Source organism: Falco naumanni, chromosome 5, assembly GCF_017639655.2.
Source record: "Falco naumanni isolate bFalNau1 chromosome 5, bFalNau1.pat, whole genome shotgun sequence".
Classification (NCBI taxonomy): domain Eukaryota; kingdom Metazoa; phylum Chordata; class Aves; order Falconiformes; family Falconidae; genus Falco; species Falco naumanni.
Window position 1 is genome coordinate 51,097,448 of NC_054058.1, and position 27,882 is coordinate 51,125,329.

The 27,882-nt window shown below is 38.1% G+C and overlaps 2 protein-coding genes and 1 long non-coding RNA gene across 10 annotated transcripts; 2 read left to right on the forward strand and 1 right to left on the reverse strand.

Moving 5' to 3' along the window:
* Positions 1-1,227: 1,227 nt before the first annotated feature.
* On the reverse strand, positions 1,228-13,127 carry PUS7L (pseudouridine synthase 7 like). Of its 2 annotated transcripts, XM_040594451.1 has the most exons (9): positions 13,059-13,127; positions 11,785-12,745; positions 10,949-11,108; positions 9,142-9,337; positions 7,378-7,476; positions 5,772-5,853; positions 4,007-4,284; positions 2,224-2,277; positions 1,228-1,586 (listed from the first exon to the last, which is right to left on the reverse strand). In XM_040594451.1, the coding sequence occupies exons 2-9, from the start codon at positions 12,701-12,703 to the stop codon at positions 1,263-1,265; spliced, it is 2,112 nt and encodes a 703-aa protein (XP_040450385.1). In that variant the 5' UTR covers positions 12,704-12,745; positions 13,059-13,127; the 3' UTR covers positions 1,228-1,262. The 2 variants fall into 2 exon arrangements, with proteins under 2 accessions (XP_040450385.1, XP_040450386.1); XM_040594452.1 differs by lacking the exon at positions 13,059-13,127 and having other exon boundaries at positions 10,949-11,094; positions 11,785-11,916.
* On the forward strand, positions 2,284-5,759 carry LOC121088424. The gene is made up of 3 exons (XR_005827948.1): positions 2,284-3,394; positions 4,535-4,536; positions 5,085-5,759. It is a non-coding gene; the product is annotated as an uncharacterized LOC121088424 (long non-coding RNA).
* Positions 12,532-27,823, forward strand: IRAK4 (interleukin 1 receptor associated kinase 4). Of its 7 annotated transcripts, none has more exons than XM_040594457.1 (12): positions 12,532-12,639; positions 13,642-13,811; positions 14,864-15,009; positions 15,322-15,522; positions 16,305-16,465; positions 17,211-17,275; positions 17,572-17,686; positions 19,941-20,050; positions 23,194-23,377; positions 24,157-24,219; positions 25,959-26,117; positions 26,217-27,823. In XM_040594457.1, exons 2-12 carry the CDS (start codon positions 13,651-13,653, stop codon positions 26,247-26,249), a joined length of 1,398 nt encoding a protein of 465 aa, XP_040450391.1. In that variant the 5' UTR covers positions 12,532-12,639; positions 13,642-13,650; the 3' UTR covers positions 26,250-27,823. The 7 variants fall into 7 exon arrangements, with proteins under 7 accessions (XP_040450391.1, XP_040450390.1, XP_040450388.1 ...); XM_040594456.1 differs by lacking the exon at positions 12,532-12,639 and adding an exon at positions 13,199-13,306; XM_040594454.1 differs by lacking the exon at positions 12,532-12,639 and adding an exon at positions 13,285-13,373.
* Positions 27,824-27,882: the final 59 nt, after the last annotated feature.

Consider the following 27,882-nt stretch of genomic DNA (forward strand, 5'->3'; position numbering starts at 1 on the left):
CTTTGCATTTGTCCTTGCTGACTGCATGTGGTTCCTGTTGGCCTGTTCCTCCAGCACGTCTAGGTTGCCCTGAATGGCATCCTGCTCCTCCAGAGTATCCATTTGTTCCCTTAATTTGGTGTCATCTGCAAATTTGACGAGGATGAACTCCACTCCCTCCTCCAGGTCACTGACAAAGGCATTAACAGGATGGGGCCCAGAAGAGATCCCGGCGGTAGTCACTTCAGGTAGGGTATGACCCATTAACCACCACTCCAAGCCTCATCATCCAATCACTTGTTTACTCATCTGGCTGTCCACCTACCCAGACCATAATGTCCTAACTTGGTTTCAAAAATATTGTGGGACAGTGTCAAACACCTTCCTAAAGTCAAGGTAAATGACATTTTCTGCTCTCCTTTTTTCCACAAATCCACTCATTTTATGAAAGTTAACTGCTTTATTTAATTAAGAAAAAAATATAAAAGTCTTTTTCCAGGGACAATTCCATTAACATTTTTTTCCTACTGTAAGGCTTCACAGTAACAGGAACAGTCTGTATCCTGTAAACAATAAAACAGGGGTTTGGTATTATTACACATGGCTTTGCAGTTATGTTAATTACCTTGTCCTGATAAGCTTATTTGAATAGACAGTAACAGCTACGCACTACTTAATCCTGAAATGTTCAGCTTTAACTTCAGTTGGAGGATTCATCAAATGTCTGATGAAGTACCAGATGACTGGTTATGTTGACTCAGCACTTTTACCTTTTAACATCTGGTGCCTGAATGCAATGAAAACAACATACTTCGCAAAACTCAGTACAAACCTCTTTCCAGTTAGATACCTGTAGGCTGCAAAGTTTTAACATTGCTTGAACAGCATTTAGTATAAGCCATTTTTAAAAAAATGACTATGAAATAAAAGATACATTTGTTTGCTGCAAATATTTTTTCCAGGATTTAACTTTGCAAGTCAGATGTCTATGCAAATATGAAATTCATGCTTGCAGCCCATGGCTTCTTTAAGTTCGGTTAGATCTGCCTGGCATAACACATAGTTTTAGCCCACTGAATCCAAGTGTTTGCATTTAGGCTTTGGAATGTTTTTGGAACATTCCAAAGGATTTTGGTAGGTTTTTTTCCTAATGAGTATGAACCGAAATCTACAAATTTTTCCTGTTACTGCCTCGAACCTGTTATTCTCCCTTATTTTCTTGGCATGATGCATAAACTATCACCATTGTATAATAATCCTGCAATCTTTCATTAACTGGAATCTTAAAAGTTACATTTCATTATTTCTCTCAGACAGACTGTTGCATAACATGAAGGATCAAGGTCAAATGATATATGAAGAGAGGCTTTTGATTCATGCAGATGGTTGCCTTCAATTTTGATTCCTTTTTCACCACCTTCCAGAAAATATGACAGATTCTGAACGGTTTTCAAAATGGGTCTGTAGCATCCAGGTATATTCAGTTGTAATGGAGCCACTCTGAATTTGCACATCTGCAGCTCATCCTTAGAAAGCCTTTCATGGTACCATTGCCCAACTTTATTGCTGGGATACTTGATACTATGTCCCACCATTGGAAGAACCACCTTCAAAGAAAAAACAAAACAACAAACATATTTGAAATAAAGGCCACAAATTCCCCTTTAAATAAACATGATTACAATTCTAAATGTGTCTAAATCTTGTGGTTTGGAGCCTCAAATAGTAAAACAGCAGTTTCCCTTGTGAAATAAAGCATGCAAGGCAGGTTTCTTGGATGTAATTAAGGCAGAAAAAATAATCAATGTATCAGGATTCCTAAAACAAAGTAGAAATATACTAACATGAATTTCCTTGCTTGTTGGAAAGATACAGCAAAAAAGACATTAAGTTGCCTGTGTAAGACTTCACAGCTATGCACTCTGAACCTTCAGAAATTAGAACGTCAACGGCTTTTGAATGTTTTTCCAGTAGACTGAAAAATTTTTCAAAGTGTTTACATTCAGTTTAAAGACAAATATTGCCATATTGCAAATGACACTGTACTTAGTTTTCTATTACAAAGTAAATATTTTCTCCTCTTGTTTGTTGTGAGAGTGGAGGTTAGTTCACATGTGTTTTCTTTAATGTGCATTCTGGTAAGGAAGAAGACTGTGCCAGTCAGCTTGATGACATTATTTTTTAAACAAAACATTTTAATCAAATAAAGAGATCAATAGCTCTGAATGTTTCATAAAGACTTACTTGGTTTATAGAGTATTTGCTAGCTGACTCTTCTGCAGCAGTGACTACATGAACCTAACAAGACATTTAAGAAGAAAAAATAACTTTTTTAAAAATAAAGCACACACTTTATTTTAGGAATTATGCACTGCACTTCCAAACTGGTAAAGGATTCATTCTAAGGTTATTTGACTGCTATAAGGACAATTATCTATTTCAGGTGTGAAAAATAGTAGAGGTGCTTACTATAAAGTAATCTATTTACTGGTAAATGACACTGCAATATTTACTGATGCTAGCTACCACTAATTAGCAAACTATCACTCCAAACTCACATTCTTTAAAGTGTTGAAGTTAACTTTGAGTTTGAAGTTAACTGTGCCAATGCAATCTTGTGCAACATCAGCAAAAGCAAAAATACTAAGAAAAATGTTTTATATTAAGAATATATCTGTATTAAACTCAATAACCTAATACTGAAGTTGATACCTCTGCTCTTCATTTCATTAGATCTACTTATTTTATTAACATTGACTCTCAGAAATATTGTTGAAGAAAAATCACAATGGAAACAGAAGCTACTCTACAGGGACTGGAAGTTATTCAGTAATTTTTCAAGCACTCAAGAACATCTTTCAAATTTGTAAGATGTTCACCCAAAAGAAATGAGATACACTCTGCCTATGCACACACCTGTTTATTCTTCAGTAAAACACTACAAAATGCTATGCTTTATCTGACAATCAGGAGAAAGACAGAATCATAGAATCGTTTAAGTTGTAAAAGACTCTTAAGATCATTGAGTCCAACCATTAACCTAGCACTGCCAAGTCCACCACTAAACCATGACCCTAAGCACCACATCTACACAGCTTTTAAATACCTCCAGGGATGGTGACTCCCGGGCAGCCTCTGCCAATGCTTGTCAACCTTTACAGTGAAGAAATTTTTCCTAATATCCAGTCTAAACCTCCCTGGCACAACTTAAGGCCACTTCCTCTTGTCCTATCACTTGCTACTTGGGAGAAGAGACCCAACTGCTTCCACAATAAGAAAAAGGTATGCTAACCCTGAAAGAAGAGATGGCTTCAGAATGAACTTCAGCATGCCAAGACCTGCGACCAGACACTCCACTGTTGGCTTTTGCTCATTGGCTCGCCCATGGCTCCACATAGAGCACCCAGGTGGTGCTGTGGGCAAGCAGAAGCACACCCTTACCCTTTACTACATTCCCAAGAATACTGCTGCATTTTTTGATCAGTTGCTAACAGTTTAGACCCATTGTCAATCTATTTTAATTGTCTGAGTAAGTGAAATTGTGCTAAACATGCTTTGACTGTGTAGTTGCAACAAGATTACCAATTCAGTCTGAGGCCACCTCTCACCATGGGCCTACATTCATTAATATATATAATGGGAAGGTCTGACCTGGAGAGCAAAACTCTGATCTGGCCTGACTGATAATACCAGCACACCTGGAATCCACTGTGAAGGTTTTCCCCACTCAGATCCTAAGAAGAGTATTATATACCATGCAGGCTAAATTCTTGCATATATAAATTCTGACATTCTATTCCTTCTTCTCACTTGAATAAAATGGTCAGAACAGATAAAAGCTGCTAATATACATCTAGCTTATATGCTTATTTACAGTAAATCAAAACTGTTTTTTTCACCTTTGTCAATATTAAATATTTTAATGAATGAACCAAAATGAAAGTATTAGAATACTTCTGAGTATGTATTTAAGTGCATTAAGGTGGTGTGTTTTTTTTTTAATAAGAAATGTTTTGTGAAGACTCACCTTGTCATTCAGGGAAATGCTTTCATCTTTTTCTTCTGAGAAGACAAGATCACCCTCAACAACTTTTGAACCATAAATCTTCAGTCTATATGATGCTGCTTCATTCCAAATTTTACTGCAATAAGCATGGACATAGAATATGCGCATGGAATGGGGAATATTGAGCCATCCTTTGGTACAACCTTCATGATTTACACCATAGCGATTTAAAGCTCGTAGCAACATCTTCTCTCTCACTTTAAATTCTGGCAGCATCACGAGTGTGCCTTTTGCATCTTCTGATATAAACAAAAATAACTATGTAAGTAATCCCTGATTTTTCAAATATTACCTGTCAAGAAAAAATACACTTAAGAAGATTAAATCATCAGGTACAGAAAAATAGTGTCAGTCTAACTTCTTTATGCTGACTTCTAGGTTATTATTTCCTTTCCTTCAATGTGTCATGTTAGACAAACTTCATCTTACATGCATATCAACACAGTCCCATGAATTCTACTCTATTTCATGAAGTATAAACTAAACTAGCTGTCACTCAGTTATTCAGAATAGTTTGCATTATTTATTTCTTATCGAGACTTACTTCGTCACTCCAATGTTTTTTTTAGATTAGGTGTCTGAAAGTAAAAACCAAGGTATAAAAGAACATTAAAGCTCTACTTCACATCGTTTGAGAACATGTATTTCATAGGGGGCAAACCTCACATCTTTATCTTAAAGCTGCAAATTGCATTGGCCACTGGGAAGTCTGAGCCTCAAACAAGATGAAAATACATTTAATCAGATTTGTACTACATTATACAAATGTTGTATACTTAATTTTTTATGGTTTACATATTTTATCATTACAATTGATTATGTGATGAAGCCTTTTGTAGTAGCCTTTTACCTTTTGCTTTCAGGAAAAGGCAAGCAGTTGTTTTCAGGGTCCACATCAATATCTTTCCATGCATCATACAGCAACATACACCACAGAATGATTCATCTTACATTTTTTATAAAATGAAACATATCTGTGCCTCTTGAAACTATACATCATAGTTGTCCTGTCAATCTACAGTGATAGAAAGGCTAATAGATGTGGAATATTTGAAAAGAAAAAACATATGAAGTTGAGAGCAACTTCAAATTTTTAGTTTTGGAGAGAAAGTTAAGTTGAATGATAAAAACAATAGATATGGCAGAGCATTTTATTCAGCACACTTCTGCCTTTGACATATTTTGTTCATTTTAGTTCAAGACACAAAGAAGGTAGAGCACAGGAGAGCCATGGAAGAGATACCTAATTAAAGAGATGTAAAAGCAAAGCCCAAAGGTGCAAAAAACAAGAGCTAAGATTGTTACAGAAATCTCCGAAAATTATACGACCACACGTGTTAAATGTTGAGTATGAGCTGGGACCCTCAATCCTGTATACTTCCTTTATTAGTGAAAAGAATTTTACATTTCAAAAGCAGACAGATGGAAGAAGGCTAAAATTGTTTTGATAAAATTATCTTAGTCTTGGTCTTTTCCAGCATATGCCACGAAGTGGTTGTTTCTATACTGTCTTGCAGCTTAAGTACATTAGTTTTCCACTATTTTGCAAATTTAGAGCCTCATCCTCATCTCATTTTTAACTGTGCAACTCTGCTGAGATCCAAGGAATAAGCTATAAGTGGTATAAAGCAGCAACAAAATAAAAAGTATCTCTCTGGGCAGCAACACCTTATTCCCTCACAATACGGACCCTGAATAAATACATAGAGAGTTTACCTGGACATACCAGTTTGAAGAAAGTATCTTTTTGCATTGTTTACAGGGTCATCAGTATCTTCAGGTGTGAAGAATAACTTCACAGCTTTCACCTTTAAAGTATAATATTAATAACTTCATAGGGTTTGCATTTACATATAATTATTTGTAAAATAAACAAACAATCACACATCCAACTCTGTGTTAACATATTCTGCAAGCTCTCAAAAATCTATCCCTTCTTTAAGGTCAAACTCAAGTTCTCCCTTTCACAGTAGATGCCACAAAGAGCAAACCAATGTGGTTGAGTACCGTCTCAGATTAAAGCAAGGTATTAGTCACACAGAAGACACAAGAAAGCTTTCAATGCTCTAGGAGAAATCAGTCAGTCTTCTCGAACATCCAGTTAGAACTCCTCTACTTTGCAATGCCATCAGTCCATCCTGCACAGAAAGGTTCCTTCTTTCCCTCTTGCATGTTTCATGCAAAATTTAAACTGAACACTTTCCAGTCTTACACAGAAGGACAAAAAACTTTTTTTTTTTTATTCCGATCCGTATCAGGTTAGATGAAACTGTGACAGGGAGAAAGCTACACTAACCTCTGCTACTTGCAAAACCAGTGGAGCCACACAACTCTCCAGCACTTATACTGCAACATCTGGTTCTTGCCCTCCCCTGTATTGGACTGTGCACGCATATACTGGCACATTTGAAAAATACATAGTAGCTGCTACATGTTTTAAATTAAAAAATAACTGAGTTAAGACTAGAGATTTAAATCATTACTCTTCAGGGACTGGCACCTGGTACCAACTGCTAGCATACCAGAATTCAAAAAGTCAGATACACAAAGAGTAACTTCTATGGGCTGCCCTCAAATCTTGATTCTTCTTATATTTGGACTTCTGACTTTTCTCAGAATAAACAAAATATTAGAAGACAAGGATACTTAAGTATTCATTTGACTTTCTAGTGTCCAGTTCTGTTTTAGACCTGTGCCAAGTACTATACCATATACATTGAAAAGTATATGACTTATCTTATGAATTATTGCTTAGGAAACATGCTCTCCTTAGCTTACATGGGAGCAATCACTCAGAACTAAGAGTTTGGGAAAGTAGCCAAGGAATAATGGAAAGCAGAAATCTCTTCTATAAAGCAGATAAATTACTATTGAAAAAGCAAATCTTTTCACATGATCCTACATAGTATCTTGTGACACTTAAGAATATATAGACCCCCAGCAGGATAAAGAGGCTATAGGTTAGGGGGCAATCAGGACCATGAATAAACATTGTATAGATTGCTTCATTTTATTGTTCAAACATTGTACAGAATGCAGCCACTTTCCTGCCAAGTGGCATGTTGACAGTCACAATCACATACCAAACATAGACAGAAAAATCACTTCCTGAACTATTTATACCTGCATCTGCCATTTAAAAAAGATTTTGTTCCTGTATGAAGACCTTCATAGTTATGTTGTTGTCAAAACTGATCTGGCAATTACTTACAGCACACATATGGGTTTATCTCAGAAATGGTATTGTTCATTGGGAAGATCAACTCCAGCACTAGCAACAGTGATGTGAAATTAACTTGACAGTAACTACTTAAATTACAAAATGAAACTACCATTTTTTCATTCAGTAACGCCAATCCTATTTGATCTGTCTGAACATTCTGTCCTTGTCCAAATCGCTGAGGTCCATAGTAATTTACAAAACCTTTTGTCTAGAATGATAAAGAATAAATATGTTAAAAGCGTGAAAGTGTCAGGCCCATTTAATAAGACTAAGCATACAACACACATACATCTACATTTACATTCAAAATGCATACAATTTTTTTTTAATCAGAAGTAGTATGTAACAAAACTGTAACTCATGATTCATTACAATATTTTAGCACCTAAATTGGAAATATCTAAAAAGACAACCAAGTTCTATCATTGTTTTTACCGTCATTAAAAATATAGGTAAATGAAACAAAATTATTTTTATATAGTTATTATAAATGCAACTACAGGCCAAGTCACAGTAATTAAGCTTTTTATATGCATCAAAATCTGAAATCTTTACTGAAGTAAATGCACCATAGCACAGGTAATAAACAGTAAACACTCTCAGACAATTTTTCTTAAAAAAAATAATCTTTTTTCACATGTGATCATTTCTATTATTACGATAGTAAAGACCAAGAGTGAGCACTTTTGCTAACTGGGATTTTAAGCCTCTTGAGGAATTCTAGGTCACATATAGGCAGTAAAATCACACCCATGTGATACAATGAGAACATCTTTTTCTAGGAAGTAATAAGTATATACGGAGCAGCAGACAAGTAAAAAACATACGGTATTTGTTTTGGAAATGGTTATTCAGTTCAAGTTATATAACCTGTGGACATCCGTAAGTCCCATATGTGATTTTTGTTTTCATGGAAGATGACAAATCTGTATTTTGGGTTAACGCACATGCTGGTTTTGTCATTCATCATCTGACCAGTAAGATGTATCTAATAAAGCTAGACACATAATCACAGGAATTTGAGTTCATCTTCTGAACGGCAAAATAACAAAAAAGTCAGATGGAGCACAGAGAGAGAAAAAAGCATTAAAGTATCATCTGAATGCTTCAATAATAAAACTAATTTCCAAAATACATGTAATATACTTTTATTTTGCACACTGGTTAGTTTTTATTCAAGTCTTTATTCCTGGACTAATCTTCTTAAAGTAATTTGTATTATGGTTATTACTCAGAAAGACAGGGCAAGAAAATTACTGCTGTACAAAACACCATAAGGTTTGGGGTTTTTTTTCTTTCCATTATTTGCTTTTACCTTTCTCAGTGGTTTAAGAATGTCTGATGACGGGGTTTTATTCAGGGACTAAGGATAACAGCAATCAAAACCCACTCAGTTTCAGGGGATCTTCTTTCTCTGCTACGAACATTTCACATGTATTTATGCCATGAAAGTCTTTCACCTGAGCCAACCCTGCACATCCTCACGTGACCAAAAAAGGCGACCAGTTGACATGTGTAACTACATTCTTTCACCCTGCCAACCACCACAGTGAAACACATCACTTTGGTTGGCCTTAGGTCTGTGCAGCAACAGCTCATGTGCCCATACCCATTTGCTACCAAACTTCCCATCTGTCTTGCTGCACCACTCTGGAACACAGAATGAATTCACTTATGGTCCCTCCTTGGAAGACAGCTTTACTCTTTGATTCCTTAAGTAATGCAGAAAAGATGTAAACCAGCAAAAAGCATCAGAACTGGGAAACATTACCATTATTGTGCAAGTATTACAAGTATTTTCTTTAAATTTAGGGTTTGTTATAGCACAGAATTAAAACTCTGTTCATTATTGGCAACCATAAGGCCTTTTTACCTCAACATTTTCCATTGCTTCAGCTATTCGCTCTTTCAAATCCGCAGAAGAGTCATGACTGTGGTGTTTGAGATCTCTCACAACTATATCAAAGTGATTGCCCTTCAGCTGACCAAGTCTAAGGTGCTGGCATGCTGAATGTATGTTGTGTATTCTCATGCCCTTTTTTTCCATTTTACTTCCGATTTCTTTCAACCTGCATAAATAATTGGAAGAAATTATGAACAATCCTTTACTAGAGCTATCAACCTTCTAATAAATGTCGTCTTCACTTTTGCTAGAATTAAACCCATTTTTTTTTAAAAAGGGTGATTTAAAGAGATTATTATAAGAAAACCAAATCAAATGCATAGATAGAAGTCTGAAAATTTAGTTAAGAGTCCTGAAATATGTCTTACATGTTTGCTTCATTTGCAGTTATATTCTGTAGCTTCACAGATACTGGAACAAAGCAATTAATTAACTTTCTCAAAGCAGCTGCACTGAATTTTGCCTTTTTTATTGAAAACCAAGTAATTTACTCTTCAGTCCTAAAAATCTGCTTTTCATTAAAAAAAAAAAAAAAAAGTAATGTGTTCTAGTAGACTTCAAAACACAATTGCTCTTTCTTGGTCAGCCTTAACAAAAACAATCTCAGTGCACTGATTCTCTGGGTATGCTTGCACATGCTTGTAATTGGAAACACAGCTGACAGTTCAAGTATTTGCTCTTTAAAGTATCCACTCAACCTTTTTGTTCTTATGTGTAAGTAATATTCAAATCAAAGGAAACTTTCGGCACGAGAGCTTACATTTTAACCAGTATTTTAATAACTTTATAAACTATTTGTTTATAAAATGTATTTATTTTCCCTGTTATGCTAGCGGATTGGGAGCATTTAACTATTTTACTTAATCTTTTAAACATTAATGCAAAGTTTTGCTAATTATCTCCTGAACAACTGGCCTTGCAGCCCAGTTTGCAGTGGAATTTCACTATTGACATATATTTATGTTGGTAAAAATCCTAAAACCATAAATTCTTCTTTCCTTTATTTGTAAAGTGTACTTTGTTGCTAAGGCCAAGACCTGCTAGAAAGCTAAAGGTGAGGAAGAAATAAGTTACGGTTTTGACTCCAGCTATTTTTTTACTGTTACTATGGCAGAACTTAATAGATATATTTTTCACCCACTGAATTGGCTAGAGAGAGTAATAAAAACGAAAAATGGAAAGGCACCTCCTGTATTATTGACACATTACTCAGAATATATTTCCTGCCCTCAGGTTTGGTTACATCTTCTTTAGTCTCATGTTTCTAAACTGGAAAATACAATAGAAGTTGATACTTAACACTCAAAGACAGCACCTGTCTAAAGCATATTTGTAATTATTTACTTCAGTTTTGTAGCTGTAAAGCTTTTAAGTTGTTGTCTGTGGACCACAAGACAATACTTCGATAACATGTGGAAACCTGTTGCATCATGTAGTAAATACATCTCAGTTTTAGCTAGTGGATGGCATTTAAGAAATTGGCAAGTGGATCTGTGAGCATGAACTGGAAGGATATCATGCCAGACAATACAGCGGTTTTGTATTATTAAAAATACAGAGATAAGCAAGACTTTTCTTTAAATTCCAACACTGATGGACTTCAGCACTAAGCTGTATATTCCCTAAAGCCACAAAATATTAAAGCCAATTCCACTGTGCCCTAATACAGGAGAAGGGAAGATATATCAATAAGAACATTTTCAAAGATTGTACCATGTAGATACTTATAAACATATTAAAATACGCGCTAAACTGAAAGCACCCAGATTTCATGTACCTTTCAGGAGTCACCTTCTTCACAACCATGGGTTGGTAAGTAATAGCCTTCTTATCTTTGATGCCAGTGTAACTGAAGTCTGAAGGAAGAACACCAAGTTCGGCAGCCAACAAGCCAATTGCTTCTAGTGTTTCTAGATTTTCTTTCTGAAGGGTGAAAGCTGAAACAATCATCTCAGAATTATTAGCAATTTGTACTTCTAAATCATACATATGTTCTGCCATGACAGATGGGAAGGTTCTTCCCTTCAAACTAGAACAGGATGGAAACAGCGAAGAAACAGTCCTCCCACCCCACAAAACTAAAGGAAATGGGACTTTGTCAGTATTGAAAGAAAAAAAACAAAGGCACAGCACATAAAAGTCTTAGAACAACCAGAAACCTCTGATGCCTTTATAGTACCGGATAAAATGCAACACAATTCAACAAACATATTGACTTATTGCTAGAAACATTCTCTGTATCAGAAGCAACCTACTTTAAAGAATGAGATCATAAATCAAAACTGACCTTACTAACTCGTCCAACATCTTGGCATCTTCTAAAATCCCCCAATTACTTCCAAGGGAAAACTAGCACACAGTGAGTAACACAGTGCTACGACCAAAAATTGTAACCATTATCACTGAACAGTTTATGCAAAATCACTGCAGTAACTTGATTCATCTGTTTCATTCTCCAATGATGTAAGTACACTGCATGTACTTACACGATTCATTTCAGCATAAACAATGGATCAACCAGGCCTATATATCATATAAAAATGATTCCCAAGCTTCAGTCATACTAAAGAATGCCATAATGCCTTACACTGTCACTAAATACGTAATATTTACCTGTATAAAGATCTTGTTTTTCATGGAAACCACCAGCAGACCTTTTTCCGGACCAACTTTTTTCTCGAAATCGTACCATTATTGACATATTTGGCTTATCATCGACATCTGTCACAGTAAAAGACTTTGTTTCTACAAGCCTTCCAAATTTTCTATTGATAAAGTGGTGAACTACTTTTCTGTGCTCTTTGTTTCCATCGGGCTCAAAAGAAAATGTAGAATTTTCCAGCTTCGCATCTAAAAATTTAAAGAAATCACTTGTTTCCTTTTCAGTCACTAACTGACAAAGGTCTCTGTAATCAGCATTTCCTTTTACAATCATTTCGTTCTCTTTTGTAACAGTGACCAGAAAGGGGAATGCCTGCCTGACAGCACTGTGTAACTCGGCTCGAGTTTTCTTGTCCAGCACAGGTCCCAGCGAGAGCTCCCTACTGCCAGCCTCCGCATCATCTCCCAAGTCCCACGCATTCTTCAGATCACAAGCAAATCTATGAAGCAGCTCACTCCCGGGTTTGCCTAGTAAGGAATCCAATACGCCGGCTCCCCGGAGGCCAGCTCCGGGTTCAGCTTCGCCCGTCTGCCGGTTTTTGCCAGGGGACGCAGCGCAGCCACCCCCCGCCCGGCCTGTGCCGGGCCCCGGAGGCCCGAGCACCCCGTCCGGCCCGGGCACCCCGCCAGGCCCGGGCACCCCGCCAGGCCCGCCCGCGGCAGGCCCCGCTCTCGGCCTCTTGGGCTGGGGCGGGCACGGGCTGCTTCGCTCCAGCCGCGCTTCGCTGGTTTTCTGAAGCCATTCAGCCTGGGTGTCCCTAGGGGAGGGTTCGGACGCCTCGATCTCTGTCACTATGAAGTCACTCGGTGAGTTTTTGATCGTACCGCAGAAGCCAGCGTGACCAGTCAGGTAACTGAGGGAGGGGAGCATGGCCCCCCCGCGCGCCCTGCTCCCGGCCGGGGGCCGCTACGCCTGCAGAGGAGGAACCAAAACAACGATCAGCTACTACGGGAAAGGCTGCTGAGAGGGAGGCAAGGGGCAGGGAGGCGGGTCGGGGCAGGCAATGAGCCAGGGAGGCAAGGCAGGGCAAGGCAGGGAGGCAAGGCAGGGCGGGCCGCCGGCACCCCTCCCATCCCGGATGGCCGTTACGGGCTGGGTCCACGCCGCGGCCACGCGGGGCGGGACCCGCGCGCGCGCCCCCAGTCCCCGCGATGCGCCGCCAGGGGGCGCCACGACCCCCCTTCCCCACGCCCTCCGCACGGGAGAAGGGGCCCCGGGACGGTACCAACTCCTGCGGCCACGCGGGTAAACCGAGCCAGCCGGCCCCCCCCCGCCAACTTCCCGTCCAGCCGTGGGGCGCGCCGGAGGGGGCGGGGTATCTCTCGGGCGGCCTATGGGAAGGCCGCGTGGGAGGAGAGCGCTTCCGCCGCCTCCCTCCCGGCAGCCGCCCCGTCCCGGTGGGGCCGGCGCCGTCAGAGCTCGAGTCGCCCCCTCTGAAAGGGGCGGGGCTGCAGGCGGGGCGGCAGACGTGGCGTAAGGCGCGCGGCGCGGGGTGGGGCGTGGGCGCCGCCGGCCGGAAGCGACAGGGGTGGACGGTGAGGTGTGTGTGGGGGGGTGAGGTGACCGATTCCCGCCGCCGGGTGAGGCGGCGCTCGCCAGCCGGGGACGGTGTGCGGGAGCTGCGTGGTGGGGGGCGGCTCCGGCCGGGCCTCGCTGGGCGGCCGGGAAGCGGCTGGCGGGTCCGTGAGGAGGGGGGCGGGGGCGGCCGCTGTCGGGTGGGGAGCGGAGCGGCGCCGGGTCTGAAGCCGTGGTGGGTTGCCGCGGCCCCGGCGAGCCCCGTCGGTAAGGGCGCCGTTTGTGTGCCGTAGGGAGTGAAGATGAACAAGCCCGTAACGACTTCGACGTACGTCCGCTGCATTAGCTATGGGCTCATGAGGCGGCTGGCAGATTTCATCGATCCACAAGAAGGATGGAAGAAATTAGCAGTCGACATCACCGACCCGTCCGGTGAAAGCAGATACAACCAAATGCATATAAGGTCCTATACGGAAGTCATGTGACATAACCTTGTTTGATAGTCGTTTAACGTAAATACCCTTGTCCATCCCATTACTGTAACATGTTGCGGTTTGTGTGCCAGTAGGTGCTTACATCCTGCGTACTGTTTCTGTAGGGAACTGAAAGTGATTACTCCTCACTGTCCAGTAGTTCAGTTTTCAGACAAGGTGTAGCCAAAGAAAACAGAGTAAGGACACTGGAATTAATTACAGCTACAGGCACAGGTATTTTTAGTGATACAGCATTGGCTGTGTAACTTCGTGTACTCTAGACACATGTAAGCATTGACTTCGTTGTGCCTGTTCACGCAAGAACAGCACAAGAGAACTGCGCTGTAACTCCTCATTCGCTGTTCCCAAGAAAATGCTCAACAAATGTTGGAGCCCGAGGCCTCAAACTGACAAGTTTGAGAAGTAACATCAGTGGTATTTTATGAGCACCTTGTTGCTTCAAGGGCTTGTTGAATCCCTAAGCTATTTCAAAGATTATGGGATTTTAAATACCCTACATATCATCTGGGGTTTGCGGTCTTTCTAGTGATTTTAGCTTTAAATCTTTGTCTTTCTGTGACAACAATACATCAGGAAGAATACTGGATCTCAATTTCTGCTTAATGCCTATCTCAAAACATTCAAAATGAAGTGTGAATGCCAAATGGATGGAAAACACTTGAATTTTTTTCCATTTGATCTGGCTCTGACTTGCCCTGCGTCTGTCTGATATTTTCTTCTCTGTTAGTCCCATGTGCCATTATATTATGGGTCCTGGACAAAATGTTGAAGCCATCTATGCATATTTTTCCCTTAGTTTTTACCATATTTTTCACCTGAATTTTCTTTAGAGTTTTGTTTAGTTGCATTTTCAGAAGATTTGTAATTGTACAGTGCAGATGAGTACATTCAGAATATTTTTTTTTTTAATTTAATGTTTTTCCCTTCTTTATAGCTCTTGAGGTGTGTGTCCCCCTTTACACACACCAAACCCCCCCCCCCCTTTTTTTTTCTTTTAAATGTTCTTAATTTGTCTTTTAAGGAGATTTGAGGCATTTGTACAAATGGGAAAGAGCCCCACATGTGAATTGCTTTATGACTGGGGAACAACAAACTGTACAGTTGCTGATCTTGTGGATCTGCTGATTAGGAATCAATTCTTAGCACCAGCAAGCCTTTTGCTTCCAGGTAACTGTTATTGTTGTACATGTTGTACTGTGTTCTCAGTTTTCTAAGATGCTACAGAGCTTCACAGCAACTTGAAAATCAGAAAGCATTAGGTCAAAATAACCAAAAGTGGATATATTTTCCACTTTCCATTATTTGTAATAATGGTTTAAATAAGAGTTTCAAGTTGAAACAGAGAGTCCTGCAGTTTACACATGGTGGCAGAATATAACCTTCTCATGCTTTTGTGTCCCTTAGTCTTAGTAGATGCTAGCATTAACGTTGCTTGTGTTTTCTGATTCCTAATGTAGTTTTTCTAAATTCCATTTTCAGAAGCTGTACGGACGGCACAAGAAGTTACATTACCTCTTTCTTCACAGGAAACCTTGTCTATACATGAAAAACAACTGCCTATACAGGAAAAACAAGTGGCATCTGTAAAGCCAGAGTACTTGGCCCAGAGTACTGAGAAGCCGCATTCGGTTCCTTTCTGCTTAAGTGAAGAAAATAGTAGCTTACAGTCCAATAACACAGGTAGGCACTTAGTTTGGTAGCTAAAGTACAATCCTTTTTGCTGGTCTGGTCTGTCCTTCACCCCACATGAAATAAATCATAGCAATGCATTAGAGTAATGACTATATTCTTATCATTGTGCCTCTATCGGCAGCGGCATCTTGCTTTTGATCTTGGTCTGTGGGGCTGAATTTGGCTTGGATAATAAGATGTCTGGATATGAGATGCACCTTGCCAGTTAGGTGGCTGCTGTAATGGAAAACTTGACTTAATAACATTGCAATTTATTTTGTGCTACACATAACTTTGTTGCTCTTTTTTGGTACTGTTTAGCATCTTGTGTTGTAAAGCTGGATTTTACATTTCAGAAATTATTAAGAATATTGGAGAAAAGATGACTAAAGCAAGCATTCTAGGCAAGTATATGGCTGGCCTGTTCCTTCCTAAAGGTTCACTTTTGAGCTGCTGCCAGAAACATGGCGTGGTCTAGAGACTTTTTTACATCTGATGCAGTGTGGCTTTTTCTGTGATCTGCTGCACATTTAATTTCTATTACCTGTATTATGAGTATAAAAAAAAAATAGAATCAGAAAACTGCTACAGTGCTAGTTGTGAAGAAAATGATGCATTTCATTTTTTTCCTGGTATCTTCAACACAAAACTGGAAGTAGAGCTCTACTATGTCAGGATTTGTGTGGTAGAAAGCTTTTTGTTTAATAGAACTGAAGCAGAAAGTCACTTCAATACACTTGTTCCTTAAGTGAAAAAGTAGCTTTGTGCTAAATGGCAAATATGTCTTTCAGATTTCCATAATTTTTGGTTTCGTGACTTGGAAAGTGTTACAAATAATTTTGATGCGCGACCAGAATCAGCTGGAGGCAATAAACTGGGAGAAGGTGGCTTTGGCGTTGTGTTCAAAGGCTTTATCAATGGCAGAAACGTGGCTGTCAAGAAGCTCGTTGCTGTGAGTTGTTCTAGGCATTTTTCTTTTTAATGACTGTGTACTTCACGGTAAAGACTTGTTTATCTGTGGAAAGTGTAGAATAATACACTTCAAAAAGTGTCACATAACTAATGTTAAACATTAGTTGGGCTGAGAACCTTATCCTGTAGTCCCATGAGTGCTGTGATTTGGCACAGTCACCAGAGATGAAGTCTTGCCGTTTCTGTAGCTCTCCTTTGAGTCGCTCAGTCAGGTTGTCTGGAAAAGCAGAGTGTTCCCCCAGTTCTCCTCCCTCCCCTGCACATGGGAAGTGGCAGAACGGAAGGGATGCTAGAGAGATTTCCTTTTTGGAATACATGAGTGATTTACAAGCTAAATAGGTGTTATCACAGAATTTTAGTCTTCGTAACCAATGGTTTGTGTGAATAATTTTGTAATGCGTAAGTCCCATTAGTGGGTAACTGTAGTGAAGTAAGATAAGTTGGTGACTCTGCTGAAACTGTATCTATTTGTCCAATAATATTGTGTTAAGGAATTAAGAATCATTTTCTGATACTTTATTTTGTGTATTGTTGAGTAAAACAATAAAGTTTAGTAAAAAACAATAAAGTTGAGTAAAAAAATAGATAATATAAAAAGTTAAGTAGTCGTTATGTATAACTAATCTAAAGAAAGGCTTACAATACTGTTGTTTGGGGTTTTTTAATGAACATCTATGCATTTTATTATGGCCAGCAATATTAATGTCAAATACTTCCTTTTGTAGATGGTTGATGTTAGTGTTCAGGACTTGAAACAGCAATTTGATCAAGAAATAAAAATGATGGCAAAGTGAGTAGTGTTATACGATGTTGTTATAGTCTTTCATGGGCATCTGAGTTGGCAGATAACATGTTAGCTAGTGTGATCACTTCTTTTTGTCTTTCTAGCATAACTCAAGGATTTTCACATTCAGTAAGAATGCTTCATATACAATATGACTATTTTGTTTTAAAGCACCACTGCAGAAACCTGACTGTGTGCAGTAGGGAACAAGTAACTGGGGATCAAGTTCCCTCTGCATTGTATTTTCCTCAAATGTTGGGAGTCTTTCAGAGCATATACAAATATAATTTTTTTTGCTATAGGTGTCAGCATGAAAATCTAGTAGAATTACTTGGTTTCTCAAGTGATGGTGCTCAGCCATGTCTGGTGTATGAATACATGCCCAACGGTTCATTGCTCGACAGACTTGCTTGTCTGGTTAGTAAAAACTTTTCTAGCTTCCTATTGTCTTACTTTGCTAAAGCATAGATACCTATGAAATGTCTTTGAAACAGTGCTGAACTATAATGGCCAAACAATGTTTTACTACTAAATTCTGTTCTAGAAGACAAACATGATAACATGTATTCTTCCAATAACATTTTATACAAATGTTTTAGACACATTAAAGCAGGCTTACAATACAATGTCACATACCAGTACCTGAAGTGGCACAGGAGCTTGGACTTGCTATGCCCACATGGAGCAGAGCAGAGGGTGCTGTAATATTGTTCTTTGTTTTGACATTGGCATGTTGTCTACTAGTTCTTGAGATTCTGCATTGTGAAATTGCCCTTTATTCATTGACCTTGTGATAGTGGTTATAACACAATTTTTGTAGTCTGCCTATCTCTTTCTGAAGGGCCTAAATAAATGGGAAATAATTTTTTTTAAATTAGTGTTCTGTGTAAATGTAATGCTTTTTTTCTCATTTAATCAAATGACGTATCTTCTAGCCTTGGCCTTTGGTAAATAATAAGTTGCTTTGGTTTTGGTGAGGCAGCTCTGTGTTTGAAGGACAGAGTGATACCAATAAACTTAACTTAGTAGATAAGTGTCCATGTTAGTTTGTTGAAGTAGTTAAAAAATTTGTTTTATACTAAGGAAGTACAGCTTCTGAGGTTGTAATATGGTGAACACTTTAAACTGGTACTACTTCAACCCCCTATGCTTCCAGATCTAATAAGAACTGTTGTTTTTCTCTTTTTCTGCCCTGATCTTCCTGTTGTACTGCTCAAGCATTGTCTCATCTGGAGAAAGAGCTGGGTTAGGGAACTGATCAGGCTGAAAAAACGCTTGGTGTAAAAAAAATCTTTCATTGTTACCTGGAGACATTTCCTCTGCAGGACTGCACAAATACTTCTGTCCCAATGGGAAAGAAGTGGTGTTATGATAAGAATGAGTAGCAGTGGTTGGGGAAAGGACTAGATAAATTTGGTAGCACTGCTGCCTCAGGTTGGTTTTGTTGATTTGCTTGCACACACTTACACATGTGCAAATTAATTATATTTTTACAACTGAATCAGTGCAGAAGAGAGAATACGTTAAACTTGCACTGCCTTAAGCAAATCTGTAAAAATGAGCAGTGCTTGTCAAGGATGTATGTGAAAACGCTCATCCATGTAACTTTGGCTGTTACCATCAAGTGAGCCTAAAAGATTGGTGGTATTTGAAAGTTAAAGTAGAAATAACTAAGCCCTTTACAAGGAAGAGACAAACTTAAGATATAAATCAGGAGTCCTCAAACTTTTTAACCAGGGGGCCAGCACGTGGATGCAGTGGCAGGCAGTCATCTTGGTTTCCACCCCCCCACCCCCCCCCAACCCCCAGTGGGGGAGGTGGGGAGGGGGTCTGTAAATACCGGGAGCCGGATTGAGGACCCTGGGGGGCCGTATCTGGCCCATGGGCCGTAGTTTGAGGACCCCTGATATAAATCATAATCTAAATCAGAATCTTTAAATCAGAAAGAATAAAGTCAAACAGGTGAGGAATGTGCATTCTTGCTGATAAATTAATTTTGTGACTTCACTGGACGTGTTTGAGGCATGAAGGTCTTGCTTGTGTCATCTTCTTGTCTGGATTTGAGGAATAGGCAAGGGAGGTGGTAGAATGGTGAGATACTCCAATCCTCTTTCCTTGGCCACTGACAAGATTAAGAAGTGGTTTTGAAATGTAAGGTTTTGAAATGACTTCTAAGGTCTAGTTAATAACATGAATTGAGCTAAACTCTTGAAACATGATAAATCCAAAACCACTGGAAGATCAACTTCTCATTGTTAATAAAAATATTGATTGCTTTGAATTATTTGCTTTGGGTTAAAAGGCTCTGGTATATGTGCCGGTACAAGGTGGAAGATGCAGTAGATACAGATAGTTCTTTGCAGTGCAGCTGGCCTTGTAAAGTCATAGTCAAATATTATCAAGACTACTTTTTGCAATGGGCAGATTTATCTAATGCAAAATGCATGGGGAGGAACTGAATGTGACACATGCATGTGTTTCTGTCCAAGTAAATTAGGAAGTGTACACTATTAGTCTTTTAAATTATTTACTTGAAAATCACAAAATATAGCAAGGAGTTGGTTTTGGATTGTGGGGTTTTTTTGCATGTTTTGTTTTGTTCTATGTCAGTGTATATATATATAAAAAAGATTTTCACTTTTATACTTGCCTTTCTCCCTTCTTATTCAAGGACAATACTCCGCCAATTTCTTGGAATACAAGATGTAAAATTGTTCAAGGTACAGCAAATGGCCTGAACTTTTTGCATGAAAATAATCATATTCACAGAGATATTAAAAGGTAAAAGCTGCTGAGTATCGCTGGCTTAATTTTCCCTGTTTCCTTTTTTCTTTCCCCCCCCCCCCTTTTTTCTTTTTCTTCTTCCCCCTGTTAAATTTGTTTTAGAGACAACAAATGCAAGAAGCATTGCTTCAGTCAAAGAGGTGATCTTTTCTGCAAGTGACATCCATCACCATAATCTTGTCTGTGCCACAAGGACATGACCAGTACAGACTTAAAATCATAGAACTGTTTAGGTTGGAAAAGACCTTTAAGATCAAGTCCAGCTGTTAACCCAGCACTGTCAAGTTCACCACTAAACCATGTCCCCAAGCACCACACCTACACGTCTTTTAAATACCTCCAGGGATGGTGACTCTCATGGCTTCCCTGGGCAGCCTGTGCCAATGCTTGACAACCCTTTTGGTGAAGACATTTCTCCTAACGTCCAGTCTGAACCTCCCCTGGTGCAACTTGAGGCCGTTTCCTCTTGTCCTATTGCTTGTTATCTGGGAGAAGAGACCGACCCCCACCTCACTGCAGCTTCCTTTCAGGCAGCTATAGAGAATGATAAAATCTCCCCTGAGCCTCCTTTTCTCCAAGCTAAACAACCCCAGTTCCCTCAGCTGCTCCTCATGAGACTTGTGCTCCAGACCCTTCTCCAGCTTTGTTGCCCGTCTCTGGACATGCTCCAGCACCTCAATGTCTTTCTTGTAGTGAGGGGCCCAAAACTAAACACAATATTCAAGGTGCAGCCTCACCAGTGCCGAGTAAAGGGGGACCATCACTGCCCTTGTCCTGCTGGCCACACTGTTTCTGACACAAGCCAGGGTGCTATTGGCCTTCTTGGCCACCTGGGCACCCTGCTGGCTCATGTTCAGCCGGCTGTTAACCAACACCCCCTGGTCCTTTTCCACTGTGAAGATTTCCATCCACAAAATTTTGTATTGTAATTCTAATTTTTATTGTAAATGTAATTTGTAAAATTTAATGTAAATTTTAATTTGTATCGTAATCTGTTACTATCAGGTAGTTAGTTGAGTGCTGTGAGAACACCCAGAAGTTCTGTTCTTTCATAGCTGCTGCTAATGAAAAAGCTGCTGTTAGAGAATGTAACTTCTTACATGGGGAGTTTTTCAGCTGAAAACCCACCTTTTTTTGGTTTGGGGTTTTATTTTTTTTTTCCTGGAACATTTCCTCAGTGTTTAATTTGATTTTTATTATGCTATTTATTATGAAGACAGTAAAATTACTTCAGTCAGGTTTATGAAGTTCATGGTTCTTAAAGCATAATCTGTGTTTACTTGTTTGTTATACCAGAATGTTTTTTAGGGCTATCAGAGCTCGAAAGAAGTGAGGGTTTTGTTACAGGGTTTGGTCCTTGTTTTCTGGGTTTGTTTTTGGGTTTTTTATTTATTCATTTATTTCTCCTTCCTTGCTACAGTTTGTTACATTGTTGGGTTTTTTTTTTTTAATACAAAGCAGTCCAAGTCTTTGAAGAAAAGCCCCGGATGCCTTACTCTTTCTATGAGTTAAGAAGGAGCAACTGACTGATTGGGTGTCATGGATAAATGTTTCAATAGCTTTCTGGCTTCTGGCAGTTCTGCTAGATGTAGGCCACTTTGGTTTTGTGACCTTCCAGCTTGCAAAGAACAAGTTTTTGCTTCAGCTTACTCATAGAATGTACTTGCTGCTGTGACAATTTATGTTTCTTCTTTCTTTCCTGCTTAAGCCTCTGGACAAGTTGACTGGAAGAGATGCATTTTTTCACCTCATGCTACTCTGCCCTTCTAACTGCTGTGATCATATTACAGGATTAGGTTTGGTTTGGTTTTGTTTTTGCTTTTGTTTGGATTCCATTTTGCAACTTCTTGCACTTGCAGTGTGCCTATTTCAATAAATTTGGTTGGTGTTATTAATAGTGCTGCCACTGCTAGCTAAAACTTCAATGAAGAAATATCTAAGATTAACTTCAGTCTTCATAACCACATAGGTACTAGAACAGCTTCTCTATAGAGTAGAGGGGACATGACTGAATGGGTATTTGAGTTGTCCATAGTTTTTTGGCTTGGTTATGCCCAGGAAATAGTTTACTTGGGTCTTGGAGCTTGATAGTTGCAGTAAAACTTGCTTCTGTTCTGCTTTTTGTGTTGTATCAGAAAAGTGACCACTCTTTGGGCTTGACTCATATTGATAAGCAGCTTAGATTTATGAAGTTGTGATCATGATCGTGTTCTTCCTTCTTTTAGAGTTGAGCTTTAAATACGAAACCAGTTGGCAGATGATGCCTTGACTAGTGTTTGGCCTTTTGCAGTGGTCTTATATTTAACAGTATTTGCACCAGTTCTAGCACAAAGTGATCTGTTGTAACGTGTTAATTTTGTTGATAAAGTCTGGTGAACAAGAAGGGGAAGTTAGAAATACAAGTTTCTGGTGTTGCATGTTGTATCTGGCTATGTGGTTTTCTTACAGTTCCCTTAAGGGGGTCAGAAAAGGAGGATTACACAAATGTTAAATCAAATGCTTTTTAAAATGGCTCCAAGTGCTACAAGTTTAAAAAAAACACTAAAAGATTTATGCTTTAATTCATCCCACTGAGTATTTTATGAAAGTGTTAAGGTCTTTTAGATGAGTCTCATTCTTCAGCGTTTTTTTTTTAAGGGAAGTAAAAGCTGGAGATCGGTTGGAAACAGCACATACATTATTCCAGCATTAACAAGTTTTCTGTTTCTCTTCCAGGAGAATAAGAGTATTAGTATTCATTTGGCATGGGAATTTGTAGTGATTGACATAGTATTAGATAATAGATATAAAAACCTGCTTTTGTTAGTTCTGAGTAGAGATTTAGACAGTTAAGAATTGTACTGTGATCCAGTACCAGTTGATCAGAGCTAAGTATTCTTTATTATTCTTTTCAGAGAAAGAGTATTCAGATCCAAAACATGGGTATAACATAATCGGTCTCTTATAAGAAATATCTGTATTTGTAGGATTTGTGGGGGGGTGTTTGTTTTTTTCTCTTGGGTTTTTTTTCCCTTTTTTTTAAAAAAGTTTTTTTTAATGCATGCATGCATGCTCAAGGAAAACATGGATGGATCTGGCCAGCCAGTTCTAGATTTATTTCGAGCAATTTTTTTTTCTTTTCCCCCTTTCCTGTCCTCCAGTGCAAATATCTTATTAACTGATACATATATGCCAAAAATTTCTGACTTTGGACTTGCAAGAGCATCTGTAACATTCACACGAACAATCATGACTGAAAGAATTGTTGGAACAGCAGCCTATATGGCGCCTGAAGCTCTGCGAGGAGAGATAACACCTAAATCTGATATCTTCAGTTTTGGAGTAGTAAGTAGAACATGGGAAGCAGTATATAAATATTTTTGTAAATGATAAAAGTATATGAAATAAAGAGTATCTGAAATTAAATAATCTACTCTGATCTATCATTTTTATTTTTCCCAATAGATGTGCTCTTAATATAGTGTTTCTAAACTTTGATTGGTTTAAAATAGTAAAATAACATTCCAAGTTCTAGCTGAATGTAATTTGAAGTATTGTGGAACATCATTTCTTCTTGCATAGTAAGTCGGGCTGGGAAAAAAACTTAAAGAAAATGTTCCAAAATTAAAGAAAATGTTCCAAAATTAAGTGTGTTTTACTCTATGTCAGCACCAAAAGTATGCTGTCCATGTGCAATTTGCCTTAAAGCTGAGCAAAAAAGACATGATCTCAGTATTTGGGAGAATAACATCCATTCTGAATAGATCCAAGATTCTAATTGTCATTGACCACTTTCTTCATGGCATTTAGTTTCACGGGGAAGTAGGCCAGGCACTGTGTCTGAGCACTTTGGAAATCTTCCAGCCTTCTTTGAAGCAACACAGTGTAGAGTGAGAAAAAATTGCGCTGAAATTCATAGGCCACACTGCTAATAACAGTTAATGAAAATAAAGGCAGGAATGACAGCAACAACAATCAATTGTACTGAGAGCTATCTTTGGACAAATACAGATCCTGTGAGCATTGGTTTGAAAGACAGGGGGTCACATTCATTTTTCCAAATGGTATATATGCAGAGGATTACTCTGTGCTTCATTTTCTCATCCAATTTATTTTTCTTCTAGGTCTTACTAGAAATAATAACAGGTCTTCCTCCAGTAGAAGAAAACCGGGAACCACAGTTACTGGTATGTTCTTTTTGCTTTCTCCTCCCCTCCCCTTGCTCCAGGATCACTTTATATGAAATCATAGTCAGTTAACAGATTCTGAGACAATCAAATTAGTCATCAAAATGTGTAGTTACAGAGACAGCTTTTTGTCAGACATTGACTTAGACATGAGACTGAAACGATTCTCTTGACTAAAGATTGTTCAGTTCCCAAGGTCATCTCCTTCCGATCCCATACTGTAATTCTCTTTGGTTTGGTACTGGTTCTTATTATAATACTATTATGCTTTATTAACATACTCTTGTTATACCCAGATACCATGAGAGTTCCTCATTCAGCAGAACATTTTAAACTACTCATCTCAAGTTGTTTCTTTATGGTTCTTTGTACTTTTTACTATTCCCGTATCAGTTTTCATCATCTTCAACTTTACGAATAATTTGCAAATACCTTGTGTTTTTAACCTTGGGGAAGTTTGGAATGTATGGTCTGTTTTGTAGGGTGAGGGAGGAGCGGGTTGAATTTTGTTTTCTTTATTACTATTCAATTAGTAATTCTGTCTACTAATTAGGAAACAAATGTCTCAGAGGTCATTCTTTTGAATTACAAATCTTACAAGGCTATTCTTAATTTAACTTTTAATTTAGCTTAACATTAATTTCTGAACTATTTAATCCAAGGTTTTTCTAGAATATGTTTTACATAAACATTTATTTACTAAGTATGAAATAGCATTGAGGTTTGGATTGGTTTTGTTCCATACTGTTTAACAGCAGATCACTTTCTTTCACAGCTTTAGGAATACCTGTGTACTATTAATAGAATTTTTTTCCCTCTAAGCTGTATCTTCTGGGGTGGCATAATACTTATTCTGTTGAGCTCTGTAAAGACCTTGGAGAGCTGAGTTCCTGTCAAATTGAGTCTTGATGTTTGGGGTTTTTTATAAGAAAGCTTTTTCAGAGACAGGATCTAAAAAGGAATATAAAGTATGATTTGACTGGTACAGTTTATCTTTGTAAGGTGCTTTTGGAAGCATAAAGAGAATGGTCAGTACAAGATAATGTGGCATCCTTAGCTTTGAAAATTTTGGGGTAGTTGAATGTGAGTCAGCAATTTCAGACTGACCTGTAGAGGAAGGCAGAAGACCTGTCTACTTACTGACTTTTATTTTTTACTTCATTTACCATACTGACTTGTCTGAGAGATTCCTCAGGATTTGTGATTACAGATAACACATTTCAAGTGTGTTTGAGCTGGAGAGCTTTGGACTAAAACAGATGTAAAAATTAATTTCAGTGTAGAAGTTTCCCCTAGAATATGGAAAGCCACTGGGACTGGTGACAGAAAGCATTAGTTTACAGAAAGAGGCTGTGGGTTATTTGTGGGTTATTAAGTAAACATAGATAATTTATGTTGATTGTACTTCTTTTAAAAAAGAGACAATACTAGGAAACTGAGCCTTGAACTGCAAGAAAGTTAAAGCTGCATGATGCGGCTTAAAGAAAATTGCTTTACAATTTTGTGATAACTCAATTAGAAATAATGCGTAATAAAAATGTATAGTTCATTTATAGTGTTATAGGCTGTTTTTGCAGATATTGATAAATAATTATGCTGCTGAGCCATTATATTGTCTAGAAAAGTGGTTGAGAAAAGAAATGAACACTCAAAAGCAAGTGTTCAAAGTGTTAGTGTGGAATATGTAATGTTCAGATGCTTAAAATTTTATCTGCTCATCGGTTCAAACTGTCTTATAGTTAAGTATCAAAGATGAAATTGAGGATGAGGAAGCAACTATTGAGGATTATGTTGATGAAAAGATGAGTGACTGGGATGCACCTTCGGTTCATAAAATGTATTCGATTGCTAATCAATGTCTGAATGAGAAAAAAAACAGAAGGCCAGACATTAAGATGGTACGTATGTAGTCTTTCAGATAAAAAACTTAATTTGAGTCTGTGTAGTGTGTGTGGTTACAGTATCACTTATTTATATTTCTGTCTGTTCTCTTGCAGGTCCAACACCATCTACAAGAGATAAAAACTTGATGTGTGTTTCTTCTGATATATAAATGTTTTTGTAATGGAGTAAATACCAGTAGCAAATACTTTATTAGTATTTAGTGTGACATTATCAGCTTTTCTGCTTTCCAGAACTTTCTGGTCTGCATGTAAGGTGTGCTGTTAGCCTGTCACCATTGTGCTGTTTTTGTTAACTGAGCAGCCTTTTCACATATTCACTGGGCCCTTAAAATGAGAAAATTTCTTTTGTATTAACAAATTGCAGTGCTGGTACATCTCCACAGCTTTTTAAAATGCATTTCCATATTAGAATCTATTTAATTCTTTTCATTTACAAGTGCCAAGTATGTCTGCTGCAAAGGCATATGTTGGTATCAGGGTGGAATGTTTTTTCTGCAAATTGCTATCTTGATCAGGTATACTAGACCTTTTTCTGTTGAAGATACAAACATTTAATAGATATAAATGGCACTTACGTTGCCTTTTAGGGAAAGATTTAAAACTTTATTTGGCATTTTAACTTGAGAGTTTACATTATTGTCAATGGACTGGTAGCATTTGTGAATGTGACTTTTTCAAAAAGTCTTCTCAGGATTAGTTTTAGTCAAAGGCTGCAAGATATTCTAGGTTGGTTTTTGGTTTCAAGGATTCTCAGGCAAAATTATCTCACAGTGTTCATAGGAAAGCTTAGCTACTTTGAGTATTTTACGCTTTAGGAGAAGATTCCATATGGATTATAAATACAGATGGCTTATTATGTTGAAGGGGCCAGAATAATAATTCTGTTAAGACCAGTTCTGCATTTTCCTTAGTCAACTAATTAAGCTCTTTTAAAAAAAAAAAAGTATATATATTAATAACTAAAAATTTAAATACACTTTTTTAAAAAGCAACATGGAAAGCTTTCTAAAATAGAGACATTGACAGATCAAAGCAGACTATAAATGGAATGAAGGTGAATAGTAAGATTCCAGATACTTTGGATTTAGAGTAGGTATGAAAATGCTACTATTTGAAATGACAGAGGTTATTTTCATATAAACGTTTTTTTTTGCACCTCATGAACTTTTTCTTGACAGCTTAGAGGTAGGAAAATAGTCTGGCTTACAGCTAAATTTTGAATTCCATGATTGTCAGAAAAAAAAAAAAAAAGGAAACATTGAGAAATGATCAGACTGCATTCAGGGATATATATATATATAGAAAGAGATATATATTTGTAGAAAGCATGTGATTTCTAACACTTCCATTTATATCATTAGATCTCTGGCTATTAACTCATTCTGTATTGCCTTTTCAAACTAATGGTTTAATTTAGAAAAAGGTATCCACCTAAACAGCTTCTAGTTTTATTGAGCATAAATTGTTAAAATCCATTAACATAAATAAAAACTTTGCATTATCATTGCAGATGATTATTTCTGCTATTAAAACTCTGAGTTTTGGGAACAATAGTCATTTTATGTTGCTTGCGTTTCTGGTAATATGCTAATGTCATTATATGGAATGTACAGCTCTGGACCTGGTCTTGTGCAGAAAAAAAACTGCTGTAAAGCTAAATCAGAATAAAATCTGCTGCAGCCATTCTTCAGTTCCAAGTATCTCCAGGTGTTACGTGAAGGCTTCTTAATTGATCATGTCTGCTTGTTACTATTCCCTG

Excerpts from the sequence above, each read along its gene's own strand:
- PUS7L (XM_040594451.1), bottom strand. The coding sequence starts at position 12,703 with ATGCTCCCCTCCCTCAGTTACCTGACTGGTCACGCTGGCTTCTGCGGT. Across the intron at positions 4,285-5,771 it reads AAGATACTTTCTTCAAACTG|AAGATGCAAAAGGCACACTC; the intron begins GTATGTCCAGGT and ends TGTTTATATCAG. Across the intron at positions 1,587-2,223 it reads GCAAATACTCTATAAACCAA|GTGGTTCTTCCAATGGTGGG; the intron begins GTAAGTCTTTAT and ends TTTTCTTTGAAG.
- IRAK4 (XM_040594457.1), top strand. The coding sequence starts at position 13,651 with ATGAACAAGCCCGTAACGACTTCGACGTACGTCCGCTGCATTAGCTAT. Across the intron at positions 16,466-17,210 it reads CTGTCAAGAAGCTCGTTGCT|ATGGTTGATGTTAGTGTTCA; the intron begins GTGAGTTGTTCT and ends TTCCTTTTGTAG. Across the intron at positions 24,220-25,958 it reads ACCGGGAACCACAGTTACTG|TTAAGTATCAAAGATGAAAT; the intron begins GTATGTTCTTTT and ends ACTGTCTTATAG.